At 42.1% G+C, this 23,894-nt stretch overlaps 1 protein-coding gene across 1 annotated transcript in view; it reads right to left on the bottom strand.

Annotated features, from left to right (window-relative positions):
* RGMB (repulsive guidance molecule BMP co-receptor b) overlaps window positions 1–23,894 on the bottom strand; it is a 59,340-nt gene that overhangs the window by 27,709 nt on the left and 7,737 nt on the right. The window contains exon 2 of the mRNA XM_069225963.1: window positions 17,744–18,249. Coding sequence (XP_069082064.1) covers window positions 17,744–18,249 — 506 coding nt within the window. The remainder of the gene's footprint in view (window positions 1–17,743; window positions 18,250–23,894) is intronic.

Here is a 23,894-nt window from a genome sequence, read left to right as displayed (position 1 = left end):
CTCAAAAAGGGGGAGGGGAAGCCATTTAGATACACCTCAACAGGAACAAAGTCCAATATAGAACACAACACCACCAGCACTCCAGGAGAGTAAAGCAGTCCAAAGTCTTGCTGTAATGTTTTATTCACAAGATTCTTAATCCTGTGTAGTCAGCTCACAACTTCTTCACAATTCTAGCCGCATCTTATGTTTTGGACTTTGCTGCAGAAGATATTACATAATGGATTCCCAGATATGAATAGATGGACTGGATTTTGGAATGACTCCGAAATTAGACATATAACACAAGTGTATTTTCAAGAAGAAATGTGGTAGTTCAAATTAAATCAAAACTAGAATACACTGTCGTCAAACAGACTAGAAGAAACTGGATCGTTTTTAGTCTGCTATTCAAAAAGTATAAGTATGACCTTCACTAAAAGCAGTGCAACTGCAAGTGTACACACACAAATATATAATTACACAGTGACTGTCACCACTGTGTAGTTCTAGTTAAGTCAGAGTTTCCATTAGAAGATCATTTACTGTTTCCCTGATAACTTTATGACCATCTGATGCATCTGTATTAAACATTACCAAAATAAAGGTTATCCACCTTGGATTATTCATGGTAAGTTTTTTTCACTGATCCGTAAAGTGGGGACCCAGAGAAAGAAGGTGGAGGGCATCCAAAACTTGTTTTTCTATTTTCATTTCCATGGCGAAATGTCTGTTGTCCATACAGATAAAACTCTAAATGGAATTAGTCCAAATTTGGAAAAAGTTATAACTTTACTCAGAAAGCGTGCTTTTTGTGATCTGGTGTAAATCTCAAACCTGACCCCCCAACCCCCATCACTTGTGGTGGGAACAGAGTTCCTCAGGTGATGTTTGTGCATTATCGGAGAGGTGCAGCTTGCGTGCCAGTACCACAGGAGTTGAGAAGTACTCACAAAAATAATAATACAAATCATTTCAACCAAATGTAGGATTGGTGCCCGTGGGCTGATGGCTATGCGCAGCAGGGGTTTAATTGCCCAACGGCCTTTGGCGGGGAGTAGGCCTGAAGCTTATCCCAGGTTGTAGGGAGGAGGGCATGGGGAGGGAGGGATTTTGCTGCCTGCATGGGGTTGAGGCAAGGCTTGTCCAGCGCGGCCGAAGGTAGTACACAGCAGGGAGTTGGCTGCCCCTGCAGGGTTGGCACTAGAATGTGTTCTCTGGCCAGGCCCAGTGGACAAACCATCGCTGTTAGGCTGAATACAATCAAAACCCCCAAAGCGGGTGCCTAGCTTTTTAACTGCCACAGGCCAGTGAGATTATAGTTAGTTATGGTGGTAAGGCCATACTTAATGTTGAAAAAAAAAAAAAAAAAAAAAAAAAGGTGAAAAGAAACATTATTATTAGGTATAGTAATAAGATCTTCCCGTAAATTGAATTGACCCCAGATATCCTGCCCCATTCCACCCCCCAACCCCCAAAAGAAACAGGTTAAAGTGACTGTATAGTTAAGTGTTGAAAAGAGACCCCACCCCCAAAAAACTAAGGTAAAAAATAAAATAAAAAATAAAAAGGTCACCAGTTATAGTTTACTGAGCTTACTATAACTTGTGCTCCTGCCATGCACTGCTTATGACCTTAAATATTACAGTACGTATTGTTGGACTTGACCCTCTCTGTAGGGTCATCCCAAACTTTCAGGCATCACCCTTCTGTTTTCTGAACCTATTTGTATTGGCTTTTAGGATTCTGTCCACTTTACCACTGCTAACCAGTGCTAAAATGCTTGTGCGCATTCCCTAAAACATGATAACATAGGCTTTCACCAAACTGGCACATTTAATTCATTTAGGAGTCCCTAGTAAAGTTGCACTACATGTACCCAGGGCCTGTAAATTAACTGGTAGCAGTGGGCATGAAGCACTGATAGTGCCACCAACTAAAGTAGCCCCTTAAAACAGTTAAAGGTAATACTTGTGTCCATTTGTTAATGTTCACACTTGTAATTATGGTTCATTAATGCTAAGACTAATATTAGGGTGAGCGCTCTAAGGAAATGTTGAAATCTTCGACTGCACTGCTGACAGTGTCGCAGTATAAAAATGTATACACACGTTTGCTGAGTTTAACAATATGAGGCTACGTATAATGCTCCTAGAATGCTCTCTGATTAGATGCAAATATTTTCAGAAGCTTAAAAGCAAGACTGAGGAGTCTCTGCTTTCAAATTACATTTTCACAAAAAAAGCAACCAGGGAAAAAAAGCTTTTTCTAAATAAACTACTGTGAAATTTTAAGTACCATTTCTTTACAGCATCATCTAATAAAATGTGCTTATTGATGCTAGTATTCCCCAAAAATATTCATAAATGGAAAAATCAGTACAACCAGTTTCAAAAAGATTATGGAAAACATGAAAACAATCAATCATTGGCAAAGCCAATAAGTCCGATATTGGTGGTCAGCCTTTTGGTTTTATCAATGTATGTCATGTTTTGACATGTTTTTTGTAAAACTTTATTGATGTGGGAGCTGCCAGGCCCTCACCATAACAACAAATATTGTCAAAATACAATATTTTTTGGTCTAAAAAAAGCACACATTCCCCCAGTCGTCTCTAGCACTGAACAAAACTAGTTTGTGTGCCAATATGCTCTTTGTGAAATAGCAGAATGCTGTCAATCACAGTGAACTTAAGCCCATCTTTATGGTGTTTGTGGCACAGGGCAGTGCAGCAAATCACCTTGCTGGCTGCTTTGGGTCACAGGGAAAGGGAATTGCACTATATTTATCCAATACGGCACATTCCTGTCTTTTTCCCCTTGCTATGGTGCCCGTTTGGCAGCCTAACGCCAACCCAGGCACCCTTGTCCCATGGTGCAAAGGTGCCCGCGCTGTGTGCAGGAAGCACATCCTGCATAAAAACAATCTAGAGAGGCGGTTTCCTCTTTCTATGTTTGCTGCAGACTGCGCCACACATAGAAAGAGGGAAAAAAGGAGAAATAAACACATTTCTCCATGTTATGCCTTTTCTGGGGAGGTGTATCATTTCAGCACAGACACAGGTTTGCAAGTTTTTGTAAATTTGGGAATGCGTCAAAATCCATGGATGCTGCGTGGGAACACCCATGCAACACCCATGGAAATGCCTCCTTGGCGCTGAGTAATGTAACAAAGCAAGTTGTGCTGCTTACATTACTCTAGATTTATGAAGCCCAGCAGGGCCATGCAAGGTAGCTTTCCATGGCTTTATAAATCTCATTTAAGGTTTGTGTCGCACTTGCACCATACATTTATGGCCCTCTGTCTTTAGATGGAGAAAAAGAGAGGCAGAATTTTAATAAAAACAAAAAGTCTTTGCTAACTAAAAACCTAAATAGGGGTCCAATTCTTAAAATTACAAAAGTGCACCCATGATATATGCCCTTGCGTTAGTGCAGATTTACAGTTTTCATGAAGTCACAATAATTTACATACATAGGCCAGGAAATTAGACTCCTAGAAAAAATATGTGAAGCAAATATGCATGTGTAGAATTGCTCAGGTGAATATTTGTTGAATACTTACAAGTTAACTTTCCCTCCAACCACTATTTCCCTCCCAACCCCAGCGCCTTGAGAACCTCATGGGTGAGTAGCGCGCTCTACAAATTTGATTGATTGATGGATGAAGTCTTTTTTCTGCCCTTGTCAGGAATAAATTTCCAACCTTTCTCAGTATGGGAATATATTACAGAATAGCTGGTGAAGACCTCTAAAACATGCAAGTTAGTAGGTTTGCAGGGACTCAAAAGTGCATTCCAACCCTGGAACTGTTGCTTAATGCAACCCACAACCCCCTAGTATGTAGATCTGTGGAAGGTGGCAAAATGGGGGAACTGCTAGAATTCAAACTCTACTATAGTACAAGGCCTGGCACAATCAGGGAGGCTATTAGAGCTCTTATATAATGAGATTGCTGCTGTAATTTATCGCCTCACTACATGGCACCAAAGGTACAAGTGTTTTGTTTTTTAGACAGGACAAAAGTCGATTTATGAGGCATCCTGTCCATGTGCAAGTAGATATTTTCTTAAATTTTATACTCCAAACTCACATTTAAACTTGGATGGGGTTTAGGGCTATTGTGGGGTTTTTGGGTTCAGAGATGTGTAATTTTTAGGGTAATGGGGGGGTTTTTAGGTGTGAGGAATAACTTGAGTTCGGTCATAGAAAGGGATTTTTAAGGTTCAAAGATGGGTGGAGCGTTGGATTGGTGAGGGGTTTATGGGTCAACAGATGAGCAGTGTTTAGGGCTGGGGAGTGCTTTAAGTTTCAATTAGGAGTATTGGCTGGGGTGGTGAAGAGTTTAGTGTTCATGATGGGGTGGAGTTTTGATGTAGAAAGGGTTTTCTAGGGTTCATGGACGAGTAGTTTAGGGTGAGTTCTTATGGGTCAAGGACGGCTGGTGTTTAAGGGTGGTGAGACATTTAGGGTTCAGGGATGGGTGGAGTTTGAGAGTGCCGACTGGTTTTAAGCGGGATAGTAATTGTTTGACAGTGTAAAATGTATGATTATGAAATTATGTCCCCTGAAGTAAAGCACTGAAATAAATATCTCCAACAAAGCTGTTTCTGAAAGTAAGACCTGCAATCATTGCAGTTACACTTAAAATAAGCATTTGCAATGCAATGGGTGTCGCGTTTGCTCAAGTTAGTTGAAAACTAGAGGACGTGTGGCGATGCATATGTGCAAAGGCAGCCGTTGCAAATCTCAACTGGAGGGCAGGGGTGTGGATGGAGGCGAGTGAAATTTACCACAAAAAAATGTAATAATATTTTGTTTTGAAACTAGCGCAATCACGCTGTGTAAAACCCAGCGAGATCACGCTGTGTAAGAAATAAAAAGAAAAAGTAGTCCAGAAACCATGATGAAAACATGGAGCCTAGTAGGTTTTCATTTGTTGGCCGGTGCGCTCGAGGCAAGCCCACGAACCAATGAAAGTGACAGGCATGACATGGGCATGGTTAAAAGCCCACAGACAGATTACAACAGAGGCCAGAGTGCTTGCGCGCTCGACTCTAAAAAAAGAAGTATTTAAAAACTAATTTCGACCACAAAAAAAAAAACAATATCAATTGGCTTCAACAAAAAGGTACGGTGAGTGCCATCCATTCTGAAAATGTCCATTAAACAGTTTAGATGAAATACTTTCTCTGTAATGGTATTTCATAAAATCATTTTTCTACAAGAGCACATACAACCCACTGGCACATCACAAAGCTTCTGCCTCAGCACACTCAGAAAGAGTATGACACTAGTCTTTTGTGTCACCGAACAAGCTGCGGCAAGTAAGGGAGGCAAGAAATTCCAAGAATTTAGCACGAGTGGGGGTGGAACGATCTAGAAACTTCTACTTCAAAAGCTGGCTCCAAGGATAAATAGTGGCCCCCTCAGACCCTAATCTTCAGTACACCTCTGGAACTGTGTATGCTACAGGAGGACGACTGATGTGCCGCTCTGCTGCCAGTAGTACTGCTACTCTGCTGTCCTGCTGGCTGAGAAGGAAGACTGCACCCTTCATGGCAGGCTGAAGTGACTCCAAAGGTCAACTGACTGACCTGTCTGAGTTACAGGGAAATAAAGCTGACCTGCTGGCCTCTGCTTGGAGTGGGTTAGTCATCTCCAAAAGGTGCCCCTCCTGCCTCGGTGTGGCATCAATTAAGCTCCCTTTCAAACAAAAAGGAGAAATACTAGAGTTTCAGGCCCCTCGTAACGCAAATGGGCGTGTGCGCGCCAAATTATGTCGACTGCAAACCTCCAGTGAACCGTAGGCTTCTTGCTACAACAACTGCCAACGCTGGAGCTGCACTTCGAGCTACAGCTCTGACAGTCAGTGGTGACCGCCAACAAAAATCTCCAACAACAACTGTGCACGACGCATGTCAGGATCTACATGCTACAATCACCAATATTGCTTCTCATGCCCCCTGTTCACTGCAAACGAAACTCTTGGCGTTGGACTTTAGAAGGTAACTCTTTCAGAGGGACTAACCTGGTCCTTGTATCCGTCTCGCTCTGCATCACGATCAACCTGAGCATATGGCTTTCACCTAGTCTTGCACGGCCAGATAACCTGAAACGGGGCTTTGTGCTTTCTGGCACTATAAATGCCTTAAACCTTTAAAATTGCTCATCTCCAGTTCTACGGATTGGATTTTAGCTGTTTTGGTCTCAAATAATTGATTACATTTTACTCCACGTTTCTAAATTGTTGTTGATTTTCTTTTGTTTATTACTGTTTGAGGCGCTGCATAAACACTTTGCACATTGCCTGCTTGTATGCCAAAAGGATTATTCACAGGTTAATTTGGGGTTTCTTGTGACTTTACCATGACAAATTTTGGCTGCTGCTTGAATAAGGTCTCACCTCCATAAACTAGTAACCCACTTTCCTATACTTATGACATTAAATGACATAATTAGTGACATGGTACCTTTAAACATTGGAAAGCAAATACTCTGACAGTTAATATAGATAAACCCAAAGTAGTGGTATTTGGGAGAAAACCACCACATTTCATATGTTTTTATGCTATAATGAAATGAATGGTGCTTAAATAACCACGGTTTCACTTTATGACTTTAAACTGAATGAGCATTTGGATTCTCATGGAATAGGAGCGTTGCTTTCATCAGGCACATTAGCCAAATTTAACTATGAATATAGGGGATACTATTCGACTCCTCTACTTAAGGTTTGGGGACAAGATACTACCTTTGTGTCTCTACAGCTCAGTAATTCTGTATTTAAATCCATAAGTTTCTTGGAAGTAAACAGACAGCAACACGTTGAAACAAATTTTAAACATATCTCCACGGACAATGGCACGATCAATAAGTTGCAAACTAAACATCACCTCTTGAGCAGAAATTGCAGGGATACATGTTAGGTTTTCTTAAAAGGTAGCTATAAATGAGAACTTGAATAAAATCTCAACCTTATTCTGGAAGGAAGTTCAATCAAGGGAAAACAATTGAGCAAAACAATTTACTCCAATAAATAAACACTTAAGCTGTCACATGCTGCTGGCCAAAAGAGATATTTAGGATCCTTTCTCAGTCAAAATGAATCTGATAATATTAGTTTATATGTTTCCTGTATAAAGGCTTTGGACGATCTGCCAAATAAATCAGTTATCAAACATTACCATCTTTAGAACATGAAAATGTTTTACCCTATACCAATTATCTGTTAAAATTCTGATTGGGAGGAGTGTCCTGCACCAAATTATCACAATGTCCAAGTGATGAGCTACAGGCCCAAGGAGCCCTCAACGGTGTCTTACAGCAGTCACACCATCTTTCACCGACCCAATGACTCAGTTCCTGGTGTCGGAAGCACTCCGACACAAAAACAAAGGAAAATCAAATGCTACCAATATGCAGCTGATGCCTAAAGATTAGCGCATTTTCCCCCAAGCAATGGAGTTTGGCAGCCATCTTGGGACCTGCAGCGCCGCTGAAGAACTGAGAAAGAGGCCGACCTAAAATAGACTCCGCAACAGGTGGCAGTGTCATTAGCAAGGATCTTGACAGCTGTAGACCCCGGTCAGGCAGCATGCAAGGAAAAGCTACCTTAGGGCGGCTGCCCCAGACCTGAAGAGCAGTTTTATAAGCAGGGTGTTTTCTATATTCTGTGCACAGTTCAGACTGCTTTCCTACTACTACTTTGCCAAAAACTTGCATAATAGGAATACCAGGAGTCAGAACCTTTAGTAGTGGGACTCTCCTATGCTAAAAGCTACGAGACATGCAACAGATACCATGGTTGTTTTGGTAGAGGGCACTTAATATTAACTCAGTTCACATAGACTCACCAGCATGGTATTCGGTGATGGCAGAGATTCAGTGATGGCAGGCCCATGGACCTCCTTTTTCACACGTTGTTTTCTTTTTTCCATGTGATCTGCTCACAGTCCTAAGAACCAGCCTAAGACTATACTGTACAGGAGTCCGAAGCCTAAAGGGTAGAAGCATACTACTGATTTTTAGGGCACTCTTGGACTACTGCCTCTTAGGGTCTCACCGCATTGATCAACAGAAGATGCAATGGCTCCAAAAAAAAGAAAACGCCTAGGAGAACTACTATTTAGTCTCTGGCATACCTTAAGTCAAAAAAGAGATGTAAGCCCTGGGAGACCTTGTGGCCACAAATAAAAACGACAGATGCCACAAACTAGAAAACGCAAGACTAACACTAAAATGGAGGAGAACATTAAGTCAGTCCTGGAGAAATGTTCCGACCTAGCGAATAAGGCATGTCACGACAATGTACACTCTTAAAATGTACAGGAGAAGGGAGGAGACGACGTGGCCCAGTTCTGCAAGTCTGTTCTGTTTAATTCTCAAAGAAAACCAGATTTTTGCGAATCCCATTATCCACATGCATAGAGCTGGGGCACCAAAGAATGAGTGAGGGTCTTGGGCAAAAGATAAAACAGCTAAGCTGGACTTGTCTTAATCCAAATACAGAATAATGAGGGAAGCAAGAAAAACCGATCTGCTCCAAGTTCAGGAACAATTCATCATTATATACCAAGATCTCTCACAAGCGACTCTAAATAAATGAAGAACTCTAGCACAAGTGACAGCGGAACTGCGTAGGAGGCAAATCAGGTGCAAATGTTTTGTTCTATTTGCTCTGTGATTCTAGCTGGACTAAAAATCATATACAATATGAACATCAGAGGAAGCATAAGAAGTTCTGCGACCATAGTGAGAACACCCCCATTCTACAACAAAGGAAGAAGAGAAACAAACATAGAAACCAAAAGACAAATGGGAGAAACCCAAGCTAGCATGAAAAACACACAAATGTAGTAGGGATCCATAGCCCCGGGGCTGGGGGTGACAGTTACATTAAGGTGCAAAGAAATGATTTAAAGATGAGTTTGGCATCAGGATGTCGGGGCTCCTCACTTTTGTGGGGCCTCTGCATTCTCCAGAACAGAAGAGGGCTGCACTGCTCTTGGGGGAAGAGGTGGTGGCGGGGTGGGTGCAAAATAAACTTCTTATAGGAATTGGCCGATGGAATTCGGTGTGTCGTATGGCCCAGGAGTAATTATTCTTTAGATCGATCTATAAGTTTTACTGTAAACTGCCATGTTAATTTAGAAATGAGCAACCAGGAATCCATTATGGCGGGGAGCAAAGCAGAATGAGACATCACTGTGTAAGGCATTATTCTAAACAATATCCTACTTTGGCTTGCTGTGGGGAAGAAGGAGGATGGAGTGCTGCTGAAGGGAGGCAGGAGATGGGTTGACATATGGGTGTTGGGCCAGTGTACAAAGACTGCTGACATACTCTTGATTGAGGTCATTTTAAGGTTCCTAATGAGAAGGGAGAATAAAGGTCCTTACTGTGTTCAAGTTTGTATATATGACTACATATTGTCAGGAGGAGGTTTAAAACATATTGATGGAATATTCGGTGCCTGAACTCCCCAGTCAAACCACATAAAATATGAAGGGATATTAGAGAGGTGCTCACACGTGGTTTGCTTTGAAGAAACACTTTCACTCTGAAGAACAAAAAAGCTAGTCATACTTATTTAGGGGCAGAGGGATGCGAAAGAGAAGAAAGTCTTTGTGTAACCCAATCATTGTTTTTACCCCGAACCAAGAGCAGGACTAACAGCTACTCTAACTTTTTGCAAAAGTGAAGGCTTGGGGCCTGGACAACTTATTAAAAGCCACCAACCCATAATATTACACCACATGCATACCCAACATTAGGCCAGAAAATACGTGACTGGGTGCTTATGGATCTTTGGAGGACCAAACATCTGGACAGGAATAAATTGATCTTCTTGCATTTACACAGATCATACTCTAGGACTGCCAAATAGAGTACACACAAAATATTATATAGGACGTTTTCTATCCCCCCGCATGGCATAATGGCGCTCAGACAATGCTATAACATTATGGGGATGGGAAACGTCTGTGGAACTTCAATAGAAACAGTTGGGTAATCTGATAAATCTTTGCTTAGAAAGTGACTAATCACTCAAGAACTCAAAGATACACTATTTTCATGACACTTGGTAAGTCTCCCCAAATGTCTTCTGAGACTCATTTAAAGCAGTCGCCAGAGGTCGGTGAAAAGTAGAGAAAGCAAAGCAACGTCAGTCTAGAAAGAAGACTAGCGACGTATTAGAAGAGGAACTAAAACAGGCCACAGAGCACCATAACGTTATGGGCTCTCTCAAAGCTTTGCAAAGGATTACACTGAAAGGCAGATTAATCTAGCCAGAGAGAAAGCACTGTTGTGCTAAAAACAATTATTCTATGAGCGAGCTAACAAGACTGACTCCCTTCTAGCAAGGAGTTGAAGGATACAGGAAGTATCCTGAAAAATCCACACGCTAGTTGGACCGGGGGTGAACACAGTTGTAGAAATGTAGATAAACTAAGGGAATTTCATGACTTCTACTTAGAGTTGTGCCAAGTAGATCTGGTTGGAACAGAGGTGGCTGAATGCTTTAAAACGACAGCACATCTTCCCACGTTGTCTAAGGTGAACAGAGATAGCCTGAAGGAAAATCAGACAAACCCGCAAAAAAAGCGCGAGTCCTGCTGACCCATTGCCCTTTTGAACATGGGTGCATACATTTACACAAAAGGATTTACCTAATAGACGCATGGTTCATATTCCCTACCTCATTGACTGTGACCAATCAGGCTTTATTCCCCAAAGGCAAGCAGCGGATAACATATGGCAAATACACCACCTAATTGAAAACGCAAACTTTAGAAAGTGACCCTTAAGCATTCGGTCACTTGATTCTGAAAAAAAAAAAAGCATTTGACAGAGTCAATTTCTTTTTTCTTATCTGTGTATTGAAGCGATGAGCCAGAGGCCAAAAGATAAAATGGACATCAGCTAGTTACAAGAATCCCAAAGCGTGAGTATTCGACAATCTCAATAGATCAAAAGAAACAAACTAGAGTAACGAGAGAGGCAGCACAACTATGAGACAAAGAGATATTGGGTCCATATGGATGCAGCAGCAGTGGGTCAAAGCCCGCGGGTTATTTATTGGCTGTCCAAACGTTAGGACTCCAGTGTACTGCTACTCCGATATTAAAACCAGCAATGGAGATATGGCAACTTCCCATCCAGGTATACCCTGCTCCTGGGGTATTTCATGAGCTCATGCAGGGACTGGTGCATAAAGAATTAGAAAACTGGTCAGAAGAGGGTCCTGCATCTTAATGGGACCTATTTGAGTAGGTGTTTATCGAACACCTTTATCAACACAAGTTGGTCCACAAAATAAGTGAGAGTGACTGCACATGTTATTTTCAATAACAACATTGGGCCCTACACCTGGAAGCAGCTACTAAACACCAACAGGGTGGAAGAAGTTCTTCAAAAACTACACTGGCTGCAAAGGTCTTGTAAGTAACATCCACTCTAAATTGACAGACAACCTCAGACTTATATTGGTCATACATAAGGAAATATCACCTTCTGCTGGGTAAACAAAATCCTTTGTCCTAATGGCAAAAGTTATGGTTAGATATTACTTTAATGCGCAGGAGTGTTCGAAGGTGTTATTTTTAAGTGGCAGCGACTATAAAAGGGGAACACAAGGCCCAACATAAGAATTATTAGACTTCAGATCTGTGGTTCCAAACATGGCACCACAAAGCCACAGGGGAGTTGGAGAATCCACGGATCTGATAAAATATTGGCAGATTTTTGGTTTGTGGGAAAATAAATAAAGAGTTGTGAACTCAGTCCCAGTGGGCATGACCAAATTCCTGGCTACAATGTGCTGCAGGTTTGTCACTATGAGTATTGCCCTCATAGGAGGTAGAGGCATTTATGGTAGCACTATTTATCATAAATGGTCAAGTTCAGTGGATATTGAAATCCCGAGCCACCTGCTTCCTCCTGCTTGGCAGAACCTTTGTGAATTCAGTGGCAATTATTTGGGTAACAAATGAGCAGGAGGGGGCATAAAACTCAGTGTCTTGGCTGCCAGAGTGGTTTAACCATGTTAAACCAAGCGATGGTCATTATGCAGCTCATTTCTTGACAAATTCAAGACAAGTGGCAGTAATGTTAACAGCAATGTCGGTCTAACGCAAAGCTCTGCTTTGACATCAATGTCTTCTTCTACCTTCTATGTGTGCATTCTACGTACAGGTGGCCTCTAAAATGAGTTGGGCAGAGAAAGGAGGAAGAAAAACTGCAATGTGAGAGATCTGTGCTTTCATCCGTGGCAGATTACTATGTTGCCTTCCTGGCAATTTGGGAGTGTCAAGCTGCTAGTGGCAGCAATACAAAGAGCTGATTAGCTTGGGGTGCGCTATACAAATAGCAGGGTAACTTAAGGCCATTCATAATGTACTGCCAGGCGGAACATGTGACTGCACTTCTGGCTTTGGCACGGGTAGTGCCGAGGTAACCAGTACCAGACAAAAGACTTCACAGAAGAGAGGGATGTGTCGGTAGTGTTTTTCGGCGCTGTAGGCAGATCGCAGAATCCATACATTTTGAAATCAGTGGTCTGACAATGTGTCAAGAATTGAGCACCAATGAAAAGTGCATTAACATTCTAGTGAAATAAGCAGTGGTAACAAAATTGCTCTGCAATAAACATGGAAAAAAAACAACAACAACAACAGACACACACACACACACACCTTACAAGAGACAAATGTAGAAGTAACATAGCAATCCAGGGGGCTGGCCTCATCGGTGGTAGTGGCTGTGCCACGTGGAGCTTGGCTGAGATACAGTTCAATCTAAAGTTCTTCACTGCAGAAAAGAAAACGAAAGAGCTCAAAGGAGGCTGCAAACCAATACACCAAGAGTCACTGTGGCTGGTACTGGGATGAAAGTGACAGTACCGGTCACTCCTTAGGGCTGTTGGAAGTCCGACTACCAGGGGTGGACTGTTATCTCTCTGCTCTACGTAAGAACTACATTTCCTGGGTCTCGTTGTCCTGAAGTGGGACAAACCCATGAAAAGACTGCAATCCAAGCTGGTAGGTATTCATGGTGATTGTTGGCAAATCGGGCAGACCATCAGTTTGGATAGTCTATAAGTTAGCCCATTACCTTATTGAATAAACCAGCAAATAATTTACTACAACAGAAACGGGTGTAGTTTCAGTTATTCCAGTTATTTCCTTTATTTTGCAAAGCATATCTGTTCACTTTTTTTTTTTTTTAACTTTTATTTATAATACAAAATCTGTCTCCAGATGAAGGATAGATGTAATACATTTCAGGGTTGACATCCAAGTCGTTGTTTAGAACATAGTTCTCATTACAGTTAGCTCTGACCCTCTCCATGCATCCAGTTGTCCCAGGCAGAGGGTAGAATGTACAGTGCTCTCCCCGTCCCCTCATCTTGACGACAGGCCATGCTCATTGACGCTCCACCCCTAAGTCCCCTTTTGCTTCCTCTCATTCCCCTTACAAGGACCCCACATTCAGAATAAATTACAAGAGACTGCCCTTCCCTGTTGCTCAGGGAAGACTCCTTCAGCTTTCCCTGTCTCTTTACTAATCAAATACATTTGATATGAACCACAATAATTCTTTGGTCGGAGTCGTGGCGGAGCCCATTCATTATATATTTCCATTTGCGTATTACAGAAGTCCATATCCCGTTGCCAATCTCCTAATGTGGGTAATGGACCCCAGTCCCGCCTCATCGCTACACGGTGTTTTGCCAATAGCAAGCCCATAGAAGTCAACCTCCTCACCTCCATATTTACCTCTCTATCATATCCGAAAAGTGCCAACACTGGTGTGGCTACAGGCTCCATGTTGGTTATCTGTTCCAATACTGTAAATACTTTGGACCAAAATTCATGAATGCCAAGGCAGTTTCATGCCATGTGCAGGAAATCTGCTTCCTCAGCCTCGCAGGCCGTACCTCCGTAATCTCATGGGGGTATAATATACTCAATTAAGATATTTAAAGAGAATCAACTTGTTCCTCCCATTCAAGGACATGGTTCTCGTCCTGGAGCAGCAGTATTTGCCATTGGTCTTCAGACAACGTGGTACCTATATCACTCTGCCATTCTAGTCTAGCCTTTAGTAACCTGGGTTTATGTGCCTCCTGTGTGAAGGCATATAATCTAGACAATAATTTTGTCTCTGCTGGTGCTTGGATCAACCAGGTGAGACATCGGAGATTCCTGTAGATCCTCCCCGACTATCTCCCGGAAAAGGCATGTTGAGCTCTATAGTATTGGTACGCCATGAGTGGGGTCTTTGATGTTATGTGTGTAGTGTGTTCTTCCCAGGGTATAATGCTGCCGTGCCTAAAGAAGTCTCCTACCTCGTGTATGCATATCTTATTAAGTGTTGCAATTACACCCTTATCTTAATTCAGTGGGAACCACATACACCACTCCACCTTTGCCTGTGGGAAGTACATTAAAGGAAGTGCCTGTTGTGACATTTTTGTGCCAAGCATGTGTCGTGGTGTTCAGTGGGTCAAGCACCCCATACCATCTCTTAGGAGGAGTAATTAATTGCAGCGGATACAGTTGTGAGATGTCATGCTCAATATAAGTGTAAGGTGCATCATTTGGACCATGTATCCAACTATGCACTATCGTCCATGCGCGGCTTCATAGTAACTTTCGACGTCTGGCACCCCTAGCCCTCCAAGTTCATATGGGAGTGCAAGCATATCCCAGCTTACCCTGGGTTGCTTGCCGGCCCAGGCCGACCCGACCAGACCAGTAAGGATCTCAGAGTCCTAAATGTCACCTCGGTATCGCTATCTTAGCATTTATAGCTCCAAAATTGTACTTGCATATATTCCCCTGATCAACTGTATTAGTAGTATTCCAGTGTATTCTAGTCAAATATATAGCTCTCACTTTAGTTCTGTGGAGTACTTAGAATTTATATTCACTGCTACATCAGCTATTACCTATTTTCGTAATATGTTTTCCTTACAAACGTGTACTTAGCTAGCTGACTCTAGTTCCTTTTGTCCGCTGTCCAAACCTGGTCTTACTGCCATGTGCTGGGGTGCACAGTGCGTCCGTCCATGAATGAGCACCTCTCTAGGGGGCGGTAGTCTGCACTTTGTTGATCTACTGCCCCCTCTCTTTGTTTGAGACATTGTCCCAGATACTTGTGGTCCATGAAAAGCATGGATTTATCATCTACCATGATCCTAAAATCCACCTTTTTTCGGTAGAAACAGTATCCACGCCTCCTGCACCTGCTGTGTGAAGTCCATGTATAGAGAGACATCAGACCCCTCATACCCCAATGTCTTATGCTCCTGCACCTTCCAGAGGGCTGCGTCACGGTCTCTATAGATTAATAGTCTAACTATCACCGGTCGAGGCAGTGCTCCTGGTGGGGGCCTGGGTGCCAATGAGTGATGGGCATGCTCCACTACGAAAAGGTCAGAGAGGTCTCTCGACCGAATAGTGTAGTTAGGAGTTTTTCAATAAATTGTTCCATGTTATCGATATTCGGTGATTCTGCTATGCCTGCCACCCATATGCGTTACTTCTGCTGGAGCGGGCTTCTAAATCCTCCACCTTTTCACACAACGCAGTTACTGTCTTGTCCGTTTTTGACTGTGTTTGGGATATCTCGTTATAATCATCTTCTACTGCTGAGATTCTCCGTTCTCCCTCATCCATCCGCTTGTCTAAACGTTCAGACTTTCTGTCCATCCTGTAGGACAGCTAGTCAATTTTGCTGTCAATCGTGGCTAGGCTGGTTTACATGACCGCTAAGATGTGGTTCAGCTCTGGTTCAGCTTTTAACTCCTGGTCTTCCAGAACCATGTCTGCATCATCTCTGCGCCCACCCCGGCTCTTGGGAGTCTTGCGTGCTTCGAATTGCAGCTTCGCCTGCACTTTATCCGTCTTGCCCATCTTGTACACAATGAAAACACAGTGTTCTCTCGATTTGGTATGGGCACAGGCCTCCAGGTTTCCACAACTCCAGTCGGGAAACCAGGTCAGCCCATGCAGGAACCAGTGTCTGCTGGCGCTGCCCCACTGTTTCCGGGCAATTCTAGGTCAGGAGGGGCTGCGGGCCAGCTCAAGCTCCCGCCCTCTCCCCAGACATGCCCCCCTATACTTCCACCATCCCATTACAGGGGCATATTTTATGCTCCTGGGGGATTCACATATGTTATGGGGCTAAAGCATTTTGCAGGCTCGCACTGCGTTACCGGGAGCTGTATTCGCTTGCGGCCAGCTTGCTGCTTGGCAAGCTCCACCCCCACATATCTGTTGACTTGGCAGTGTGATAGCATTAAGCAGCAGACACAGAACATTGTGAGGTCGTTGGGAAAGTTCTCGAAGTTTCAGGGCTTAAAGATACAGCAAGAACCTGCATCCGACAGGGTGAAATTTAAGAATATTGCAGGTCCAGAATCAGGATACTAAACTCGCCCCAAATCATATTTTATTGCATTTCACCTGCCTAAAAGCACAGGAAAAGAAAAACTGCATTGCTCCATAAAGCAGTTTCCATCGGCATTAGAATTCCAATAAAGCCCGTATTGAAGGCCCTTGTCTTCTGTTGGGTGGTGATAAGCTATAGGAACCCAAGACTTGTCACAAAAGGCAGATCAACTTCTAGTCACAACATGCACAATGTGCTATACGAAATACAACAGAATCATGAATCATTGAATTAAGAGTTACCACAAACAGACTCTGCAAAATAGGTAAACAGCTACCAAACTGTATGGTAACAGTGGAAAGGACACCACATAGATGTCTAAGTAGACGTCTGATTTGCTTTAAGCCTAAAATGCTGTTCTTAATAGACTACAAAGAAGAGACAGCCAAACTGTGGAATTACAGACTAGACAACTTTTTTTCCATATACTTGGGAGACTGTCAAGAGAAACAAGGACATCAGCTGAAATCTGATGTGCTGGAACTTTAACAAACGTGTAACTTCCTGAGTTCATAGAGCTGCAACCCCGGGCTCAGACAGATGTGCCTCAGTTTGCACACTACACCTTGCAAAGCCTTCTTTCGAAGCATAAATGCAGCATTCAGTCCTCACAGAAGGGCTCTAATAAAAACCTTTACCTGGCAGAGAAGCAAGTTTAGTTACATAAGACTCCTAGGAACATTCTCTGGAATATGGGTGGGGGGGTATGGGGGGTGAATCGCTATGCCTGCAAGCCACATACAAAATACTTGCATATTACAGCGCTTATTCTGTAAAGTGTAACAATAGTTAAAAGTAGTAGTATCTCATGCAATGAGCTCACTAAAAAGACCGCCTCTTTTTTAGGATTTTTCTATGGTAACTTTAGAAAATATCCAACTAAGCCGATGTAAAAAGCTTCAAGACGCCAGATCACATGAGAAGCCCATTTGCAAGCTTGGGGGGGGGGGGGGGGGGTGGAAGAGGCGAAAGAGTTGAGCAGTCATGTCAATTTAGATACATGCTTCACATTCAAGCAACCATTAGACATCATCACTCAAGCTATCACACAAACATTAAAGTCACAACAGAAAAAGTATAAATCATTATTTCAGTCAACAGATAACGGCTGCTGAAATAAACTTCATGAACAATTTGAATTATCTGAGAGAAATAGGCTGGTTTAGTGCAGGATCAAGAAAGTGCTCACAACGAGCTCATTGCAGTTAATCAGCGCCAAGAATCTATTTTGATAGTTTCAAAAATGACTCAAAGTCAAACCTCACTGCCCCTCCCCCAAACAAAAAAAGAATACACACAATTACCTTATTAGTAGCAGTAGCACTCGATCCTGGAACAACAGGGACATTTGTCACTTGCACGGACAAGTAATTATTGTCTATCAGAGGCCAGGCGCCTTCTACTTTACAAGTCTGAAAGTGATCCTTAAATGTCCTCAGGTGAGGGTCCCCGAACAAACCACAGAAGACATATGTAGGCTTGGTGTTTTGCCCTACCAAGTGCTCTCTGGTTCCAGAGCGTGTATGGTAGTTACATGGGTCGTGGGCCACCTCTGGGTGAGTGGAGGATGTTGGGCCATCCTTAGAGCAATTTCTCTGGCTCATGAGATCATTAATCCCCAGCACAGCAGAATGATAGACTAAGTTTCCCCGACACGTTTTAGAATTTTTCTCAGTGCACCCAGCGTATGCCCGCAGAGCCTTGCAGAACTCCAACTCAACTCCATCGGTATTCAGATGGGAGGTCAACGCAACAAAATCAGCGCTACACTTGTGGATCCGGCACTGTGACTGTAGAGGCTGGCCATCACCTAAAAAGGCAGAGTAGGAAAAAAAAAAAAGAAAGGTACACATTTAACATAGCACTATTTCTACTGCTGTGCAAGGTAGTACACAGGCATGGGAATTCTGATACAATTAATAAAGAGTCGTCACTCTTACTGATTTTGCAATACATTAAAATTAACAGTATAGAAAGCAAATAATTCACACAACACATTTTTCGGAGCTTTGCTTCTCTTCTTCGTACCATATATCATTGAGCATACTCAATGAGTGATCCAGAGAGAATCAAAAGCTAGCTCTGCTGTACAACACTGCTTTGCAATAAGAAACAAAAAGGCAGTGCTGCTTGTGTGTCCCGTGAAAGTTATATTTGTGACAAGCTGCTCCATCCCATGTTTTTCAGGCACATCACTTAGCCAATGAAGAGTTTTGATCTCAGTAGTCCTCGTTATCGAAACGTCCCGCTATTTTAAACATCAAGACTATGATCCAATTAAAACAATGTACGGTTGACTAAGTAGCCATGGCCTGTCAAGGCGAGTAATTTGGCAAGCAGGGGTTAAATAGGGTAAACAGAAAAAATACAGTATGTGGGGATAGAATGTTACCAATCTGAGCTAATGAGGTTGCTTATACTATACAAGGCAGGAGAAAGACTAAGAAGCACATGTGACTATTTAAATACATATGTTACAAAGACTACAGTACCCCCATAGGAGATCACGTTACTAGCAAAAACATAACTCCACAATCACAAGCAGCATAGGTATTAAATCAATTAGAAAACTTACTTTATTCTTATATATACACAAGGAATAAAATCCAAATTACATTAAAATCACATCAACGGAAGTCCCTATCAAAATCACCCCAAAATAGAAGGACAGAAAAAAGTGCAAAGATCAAGTGCTCATGATGAGAAAAGGAAATAGGAGATCATAAATCTCACATACATCTATATACCATACACTAAAAAGCAGCCCGTTGGTAAATCTTCTTCTGCATTGAACCAATATTAAATTCAAAAAGGCATTGAATTTGGTCATTGTTTAGAGTGTTGATGAAGGACTGAAATGGGATTCAAGCTAATGTAAGTAACAATAAATCCAGCCAATGGTAAGCAACAGGTGGTCTCTAAGCTTTTGGTATGGTCCACAAGAGGCCTTTGCCAACAGACTACTAAAAGCTGTGTAGTAGGCGAAGGCAAGACCTAAAAATAAAGCATCAGCAGCAAGTAAAACTTACTTAGCTCACCTGATTTTGAAAGTATCTAACTGATGAACTAAAGGATGCTTTCCATGATTGTATGGATTCTACTGCCCACTTAAGTTACCTCCAGAGACTAGTAAACAGAAGTTGAACTTGTAACTTATTGTTATGCATCATCATGCATGAAAAATCAAACTACAGAATAGGGTGACAAAATGGCATCTGAACAAGCCAAATTAAAGGAATTAGATTAATTGGTCTATACCGATTTTAGTACAAAGGATTACAACTCAATAACACTCCATCCAACATAGTAACAGCAAGGGCAAAGACTTGCCACATACTGGTAGTCAGTTGGCGCTATTATGTCATATTGGCATGCCCACTCCATTGCACCTTCACAGGGCAGTACCCAGTACTGAACAGTCAAGCTTTTACACCACAGTCAACTATGAACACTGAAACTGCCAAAGGCAAGACATTGCAATTATCCTATGCATTCCACAGTACAGCAAATTCTTTGACTTTTCCAGTCAAACATGCTACATACATAAACTACTCATATACTCACACAAGGTGTTCTTCGGCATGTCCTGGGTAATCAGCATTTCAATGTGGTACAATGTTCTTTATTAACACTACCAGCCATAAGGACAACCTACACATTATTCCACCATTAACCCCTCAAACATCTCAGAAACTAACCCCTTGCACACACCTAGAAAACGTGTCCTACAAACTTTCACACAGAGCAAAGAGCCATGGAGTACTGAGTTGCCTACATAAAAAAGCCATTTTACTCTTTTCACATGTGCAAAGGTATCTATATTTTCTTTTTCTTCTCTGGTTACATGAACTGTGATATTTCATAGTATGAGGAAGCACCCTGAGAGGTGTTAACAGTACAGCTTTGGTTGAGCAAAGGTCAGGGTTAGGAAGGAAAACTGAGGCATTTCTTATCAGGAAAAGTCTGCTGCATTTATAGTAGTCGAGGAGTGTCTCGATAGTCTCAGGGAATTCAGGGTTGTGTTGTAGTCTAGAAACAAAAATTGTATTGTATTGTGGTCCGATCGATCAGACCGCACTGCTTGTGCCATCTTCATTTACACACAGTCACTGGTGTGCCTCGGAAGATATAGCAGCCTACATGACAACTAATTCTTGGCTTGCACTCAGTCAACTATTCAATCCTCCCTTGATGCAGTAACAGGCTCTCTCTACCCAAAGTATCACCCCTTGCTTTCCAATATCCATTTATGACAAAAACAAACAAGTAGGATTTTATCCTAATTTCAGGCTCACTGTCATACCATTATCGAATCATCCCCAGCAAATCATTTGTTTGTGCACATATTAATATAAACACTGCTTCACACAAAATCCTAAAGCACCTACACTTAAGAAGGTTAAGATCTCCCTAACTAAATTTCAGGTGATCTGAACCAAATGACCAAGATCCTCTCCTTGATACTAACTAACTCAAGTCTGGGTTCACTAATTGCGATGCACTTTAATTGTCAATGTTCCCTGCACTTGGTTACAGCCTCAATGACTCTTACAAGATAAAGATATGGCCTCAATTTCGCAAACTGAGAAGCCTTAACAGCTTAATAATATACAAAGATTCCCTCAATAATCTAACAGTCAGAGATGTTGCCAAATCAGAAGACTATCTGAACATCATTTCAACCACAACCCTACTCTCAGCACAACTCTGTCCCTACACCATTACAACTCTATCCAGAATCACTGTGGGGACTTTAAAAATATTTACAAAAAACACCAACCTTTTGACTCTCACTCTCCATACAGTCCATCCATATTCCATCCTATTATACTCCAATCCATCCACCACACTACTTTATCTGGCTACTTCACCAATTAAATCAGAAAAAGACTGGGCCTTTGGGGCTTCCTCTCTTCACGTTTCTGGGAGAGATTCACCAAGGAATGAAGATTTTCATCCACAGCTGGTCAAAAAAAAAAAAAAAAAAAAAAAAAAAAAACTAACACACAAAGACATCCTATCTTTTCATCTCAATTACTTTTATTTTTAAACCACTGTTATTCGGAGGACTAATCCACCGAGATCCTACTCAACTACAGTCCTGTTTTAGCCAATTCCACCTCTGAAAAGGTGCTGGTATGAATTTTATTACCTCACTGAACCAACTCTTTGAAACCCAACACAGATGTTTACCCAATAAGCTAGCAACTTTTTGGCTAGTTTTTGCTGACATGGCACTGGAATGCTCTGTATCTAATCTATCAAGAGCTCAAATTTCCTAGAATTCGTTTCTCAAAGATCACACTCTTACCAACACTCCCTGTCGGAATGTTCAATCCTAGACCCTTTCCCATTTTCTCTCTACACCACATGTCTCAATGACATCCCATTGACCACATACCATAATCTTTGATGATTGAGGTGCTCTGACTCACAGCCAAGTAGCAATGGTTGGCTCTGTGCCCTTTCAGTGTTCACCACCTCAAAAATCATGGGAATTACCTTTGCCACCTTCTTTACTCCAATGACCCGTCCTCCTCTATGGACTTACACAGATACCACAAAAGTGACTCACTAGAAAATACATACCACATCACATCCAGGGCCACAGCCATCACATCTCAACTAAGAAGCAAAGGAAAACAATTACATCCACACCTTCTATTCTAAACTAGTATCCAATGATTTGTAGTCATGACTGATCTGAAGTAGTTAAATTCCTTACTGTTCAATCTCAATCTCAATTTTTAAACATTTCCCTTGAGATCAACATTCAACGGCCCTAAAAACCTGCAGATATCCCTCCAGACATTTTGCATTTCTGGGGAGGGGGGGGTCATCAAAATCAGGTCACAGTGCAACATACTTAACCACAGTATTCAAAGAAATGCACCACATTGCTTAACTTCTCAGACACTCACACAGCATGTCACAACTTGAACAACATGCTCAGGCAAACACGACCTGAACCATATTCTACTCATCCAGAATCCCCCTCAATGTTAACGTCATTTTTATTGCTCCAACACCTAATAAGAAAGGCACACCAGGGATGTGGAATTCCTATCGCCCGACGCCCGGGACATCTTGTTTGGGGTCAAGGGCAACAAGATTTTATGTTTACTTTGTCCTTGGGACAAGTAGACCCAAATGTGTTTCCAAAAGATAATGCTGTTCGAACTTGTATTTATGGTTCATTATTTGAAAACCTTCATTATTAGGGTGAGTGCTGTAAATAAATGTTTTAATGTCACACTTCACTACTGACGTTGGTTCAAGTACAAAAAAAAAAAACGTGTATACACATGTTTGAAAAGTTTAGGCTATGAGGCTAAGTATAATGATCCCAGAATGCTCTCTGATTATATGCAAATGAAGTGTCATTTAGTAAAATGTTTTGATGCATGCTAGTATTTCCCAAAAATATTTCTAATGGAAAATCAGTGTAACCATTTTCAACACGATTATGGGAAGCATGAAAATAAACAAACACTGACAAAGCCAACTGATCTGACATATTTTTATAAGTCTTTTAGTTTCATCAAAGCGTGTCTTGTTTTGACATGGCTTTTCTAACACTTTATTGTTGTGGGAGCTACCAGGTCCTCAACATTGTAACAAACACTGGCAAAAAAACCCCAAAACGTTTTTGAACTCTAAAAGCACATGTTGCCACCAGTGGCATAACGAAGGCCCCGCAGCCGCCCTCCAGGGGGCCCCTTCAGCACAGCACCTGCCCTGAGTGAGTCTGGAGAGGGGGCTCCTCCATGTTCTTTGCAAAGGGGCACCCTCCAGTTTCATTACGTCACTGATTGCCACTGTAGTTCCTGACACTGAACAAAACTACTTTGTGTGCCAATATGCTCCTTGTGGAAGAGAAGAATGCGATCACTCACAGTAAAGCCAGCTGAAAGAGAGAGAAATAGAAGTTTAATAAAAACAAAATGTCTTTGTTAACACCAGACCTAATTAGGGACCAAGACCCACATGTAGGTAGCTTTTTGCATGTCGCAAACAGCGACTTTCGCTGTTTGCAACGTGCAAAAAGCACATTGCGATGCACAAACCCAGTTTTGCGATTCGGTAACCTGGTTACCGAATCGCAAAACGGGTTTGTGACTCGCAATTAGGAAGGGGTGTTCCCTTCCTAATTGCGACTCGCAGTGCAATGTAGGATTGTTTTGCGAATGCGGGCGCAAACCAATCTCAGTTTGCACCCATTTCAAATGGGTGCTCACACTTTCACAAAAGGGAAGGGGTCCCTCTGGGACCCCTTCCCCATTGTGAATGTCACTGTAAACATTTTTACAGAGCAGGCAGTGGTCCTGCGGACCACTGCCTGCTCTGAAAAAATGAAACAAAAACGTTTCATTTTTCGTTTTTGTAATGCATCTCGTTTTCCTTTAAGGAAAACGGGCTGCATTACAAAAAAAAACTGCTTTATTGAAAAGCAGT

The sequence above is a fragment of the Pleurodeles waltl genome, chromosome 1_1 (assembly GCF_031143425.1).
Source record: "Pleurodeles waltl isolate 20211129_DDA chromosome 1_1, aPleWal1.hap1.20221129, whole genome shotgun sequence".
Taxonomy (NCBI): domain Eukaryota; kingdom Metazoa; phylum Chordata; class Amphibia; order Caudata; family Salamandridae; genus Pleurodeles; species Pleurodeles waltl.
The sequence above is the reverse complement of the archived record's forward strand: the minus strand, read 5'-3'. Positions and strand labels throughout refer to the sequence as shown.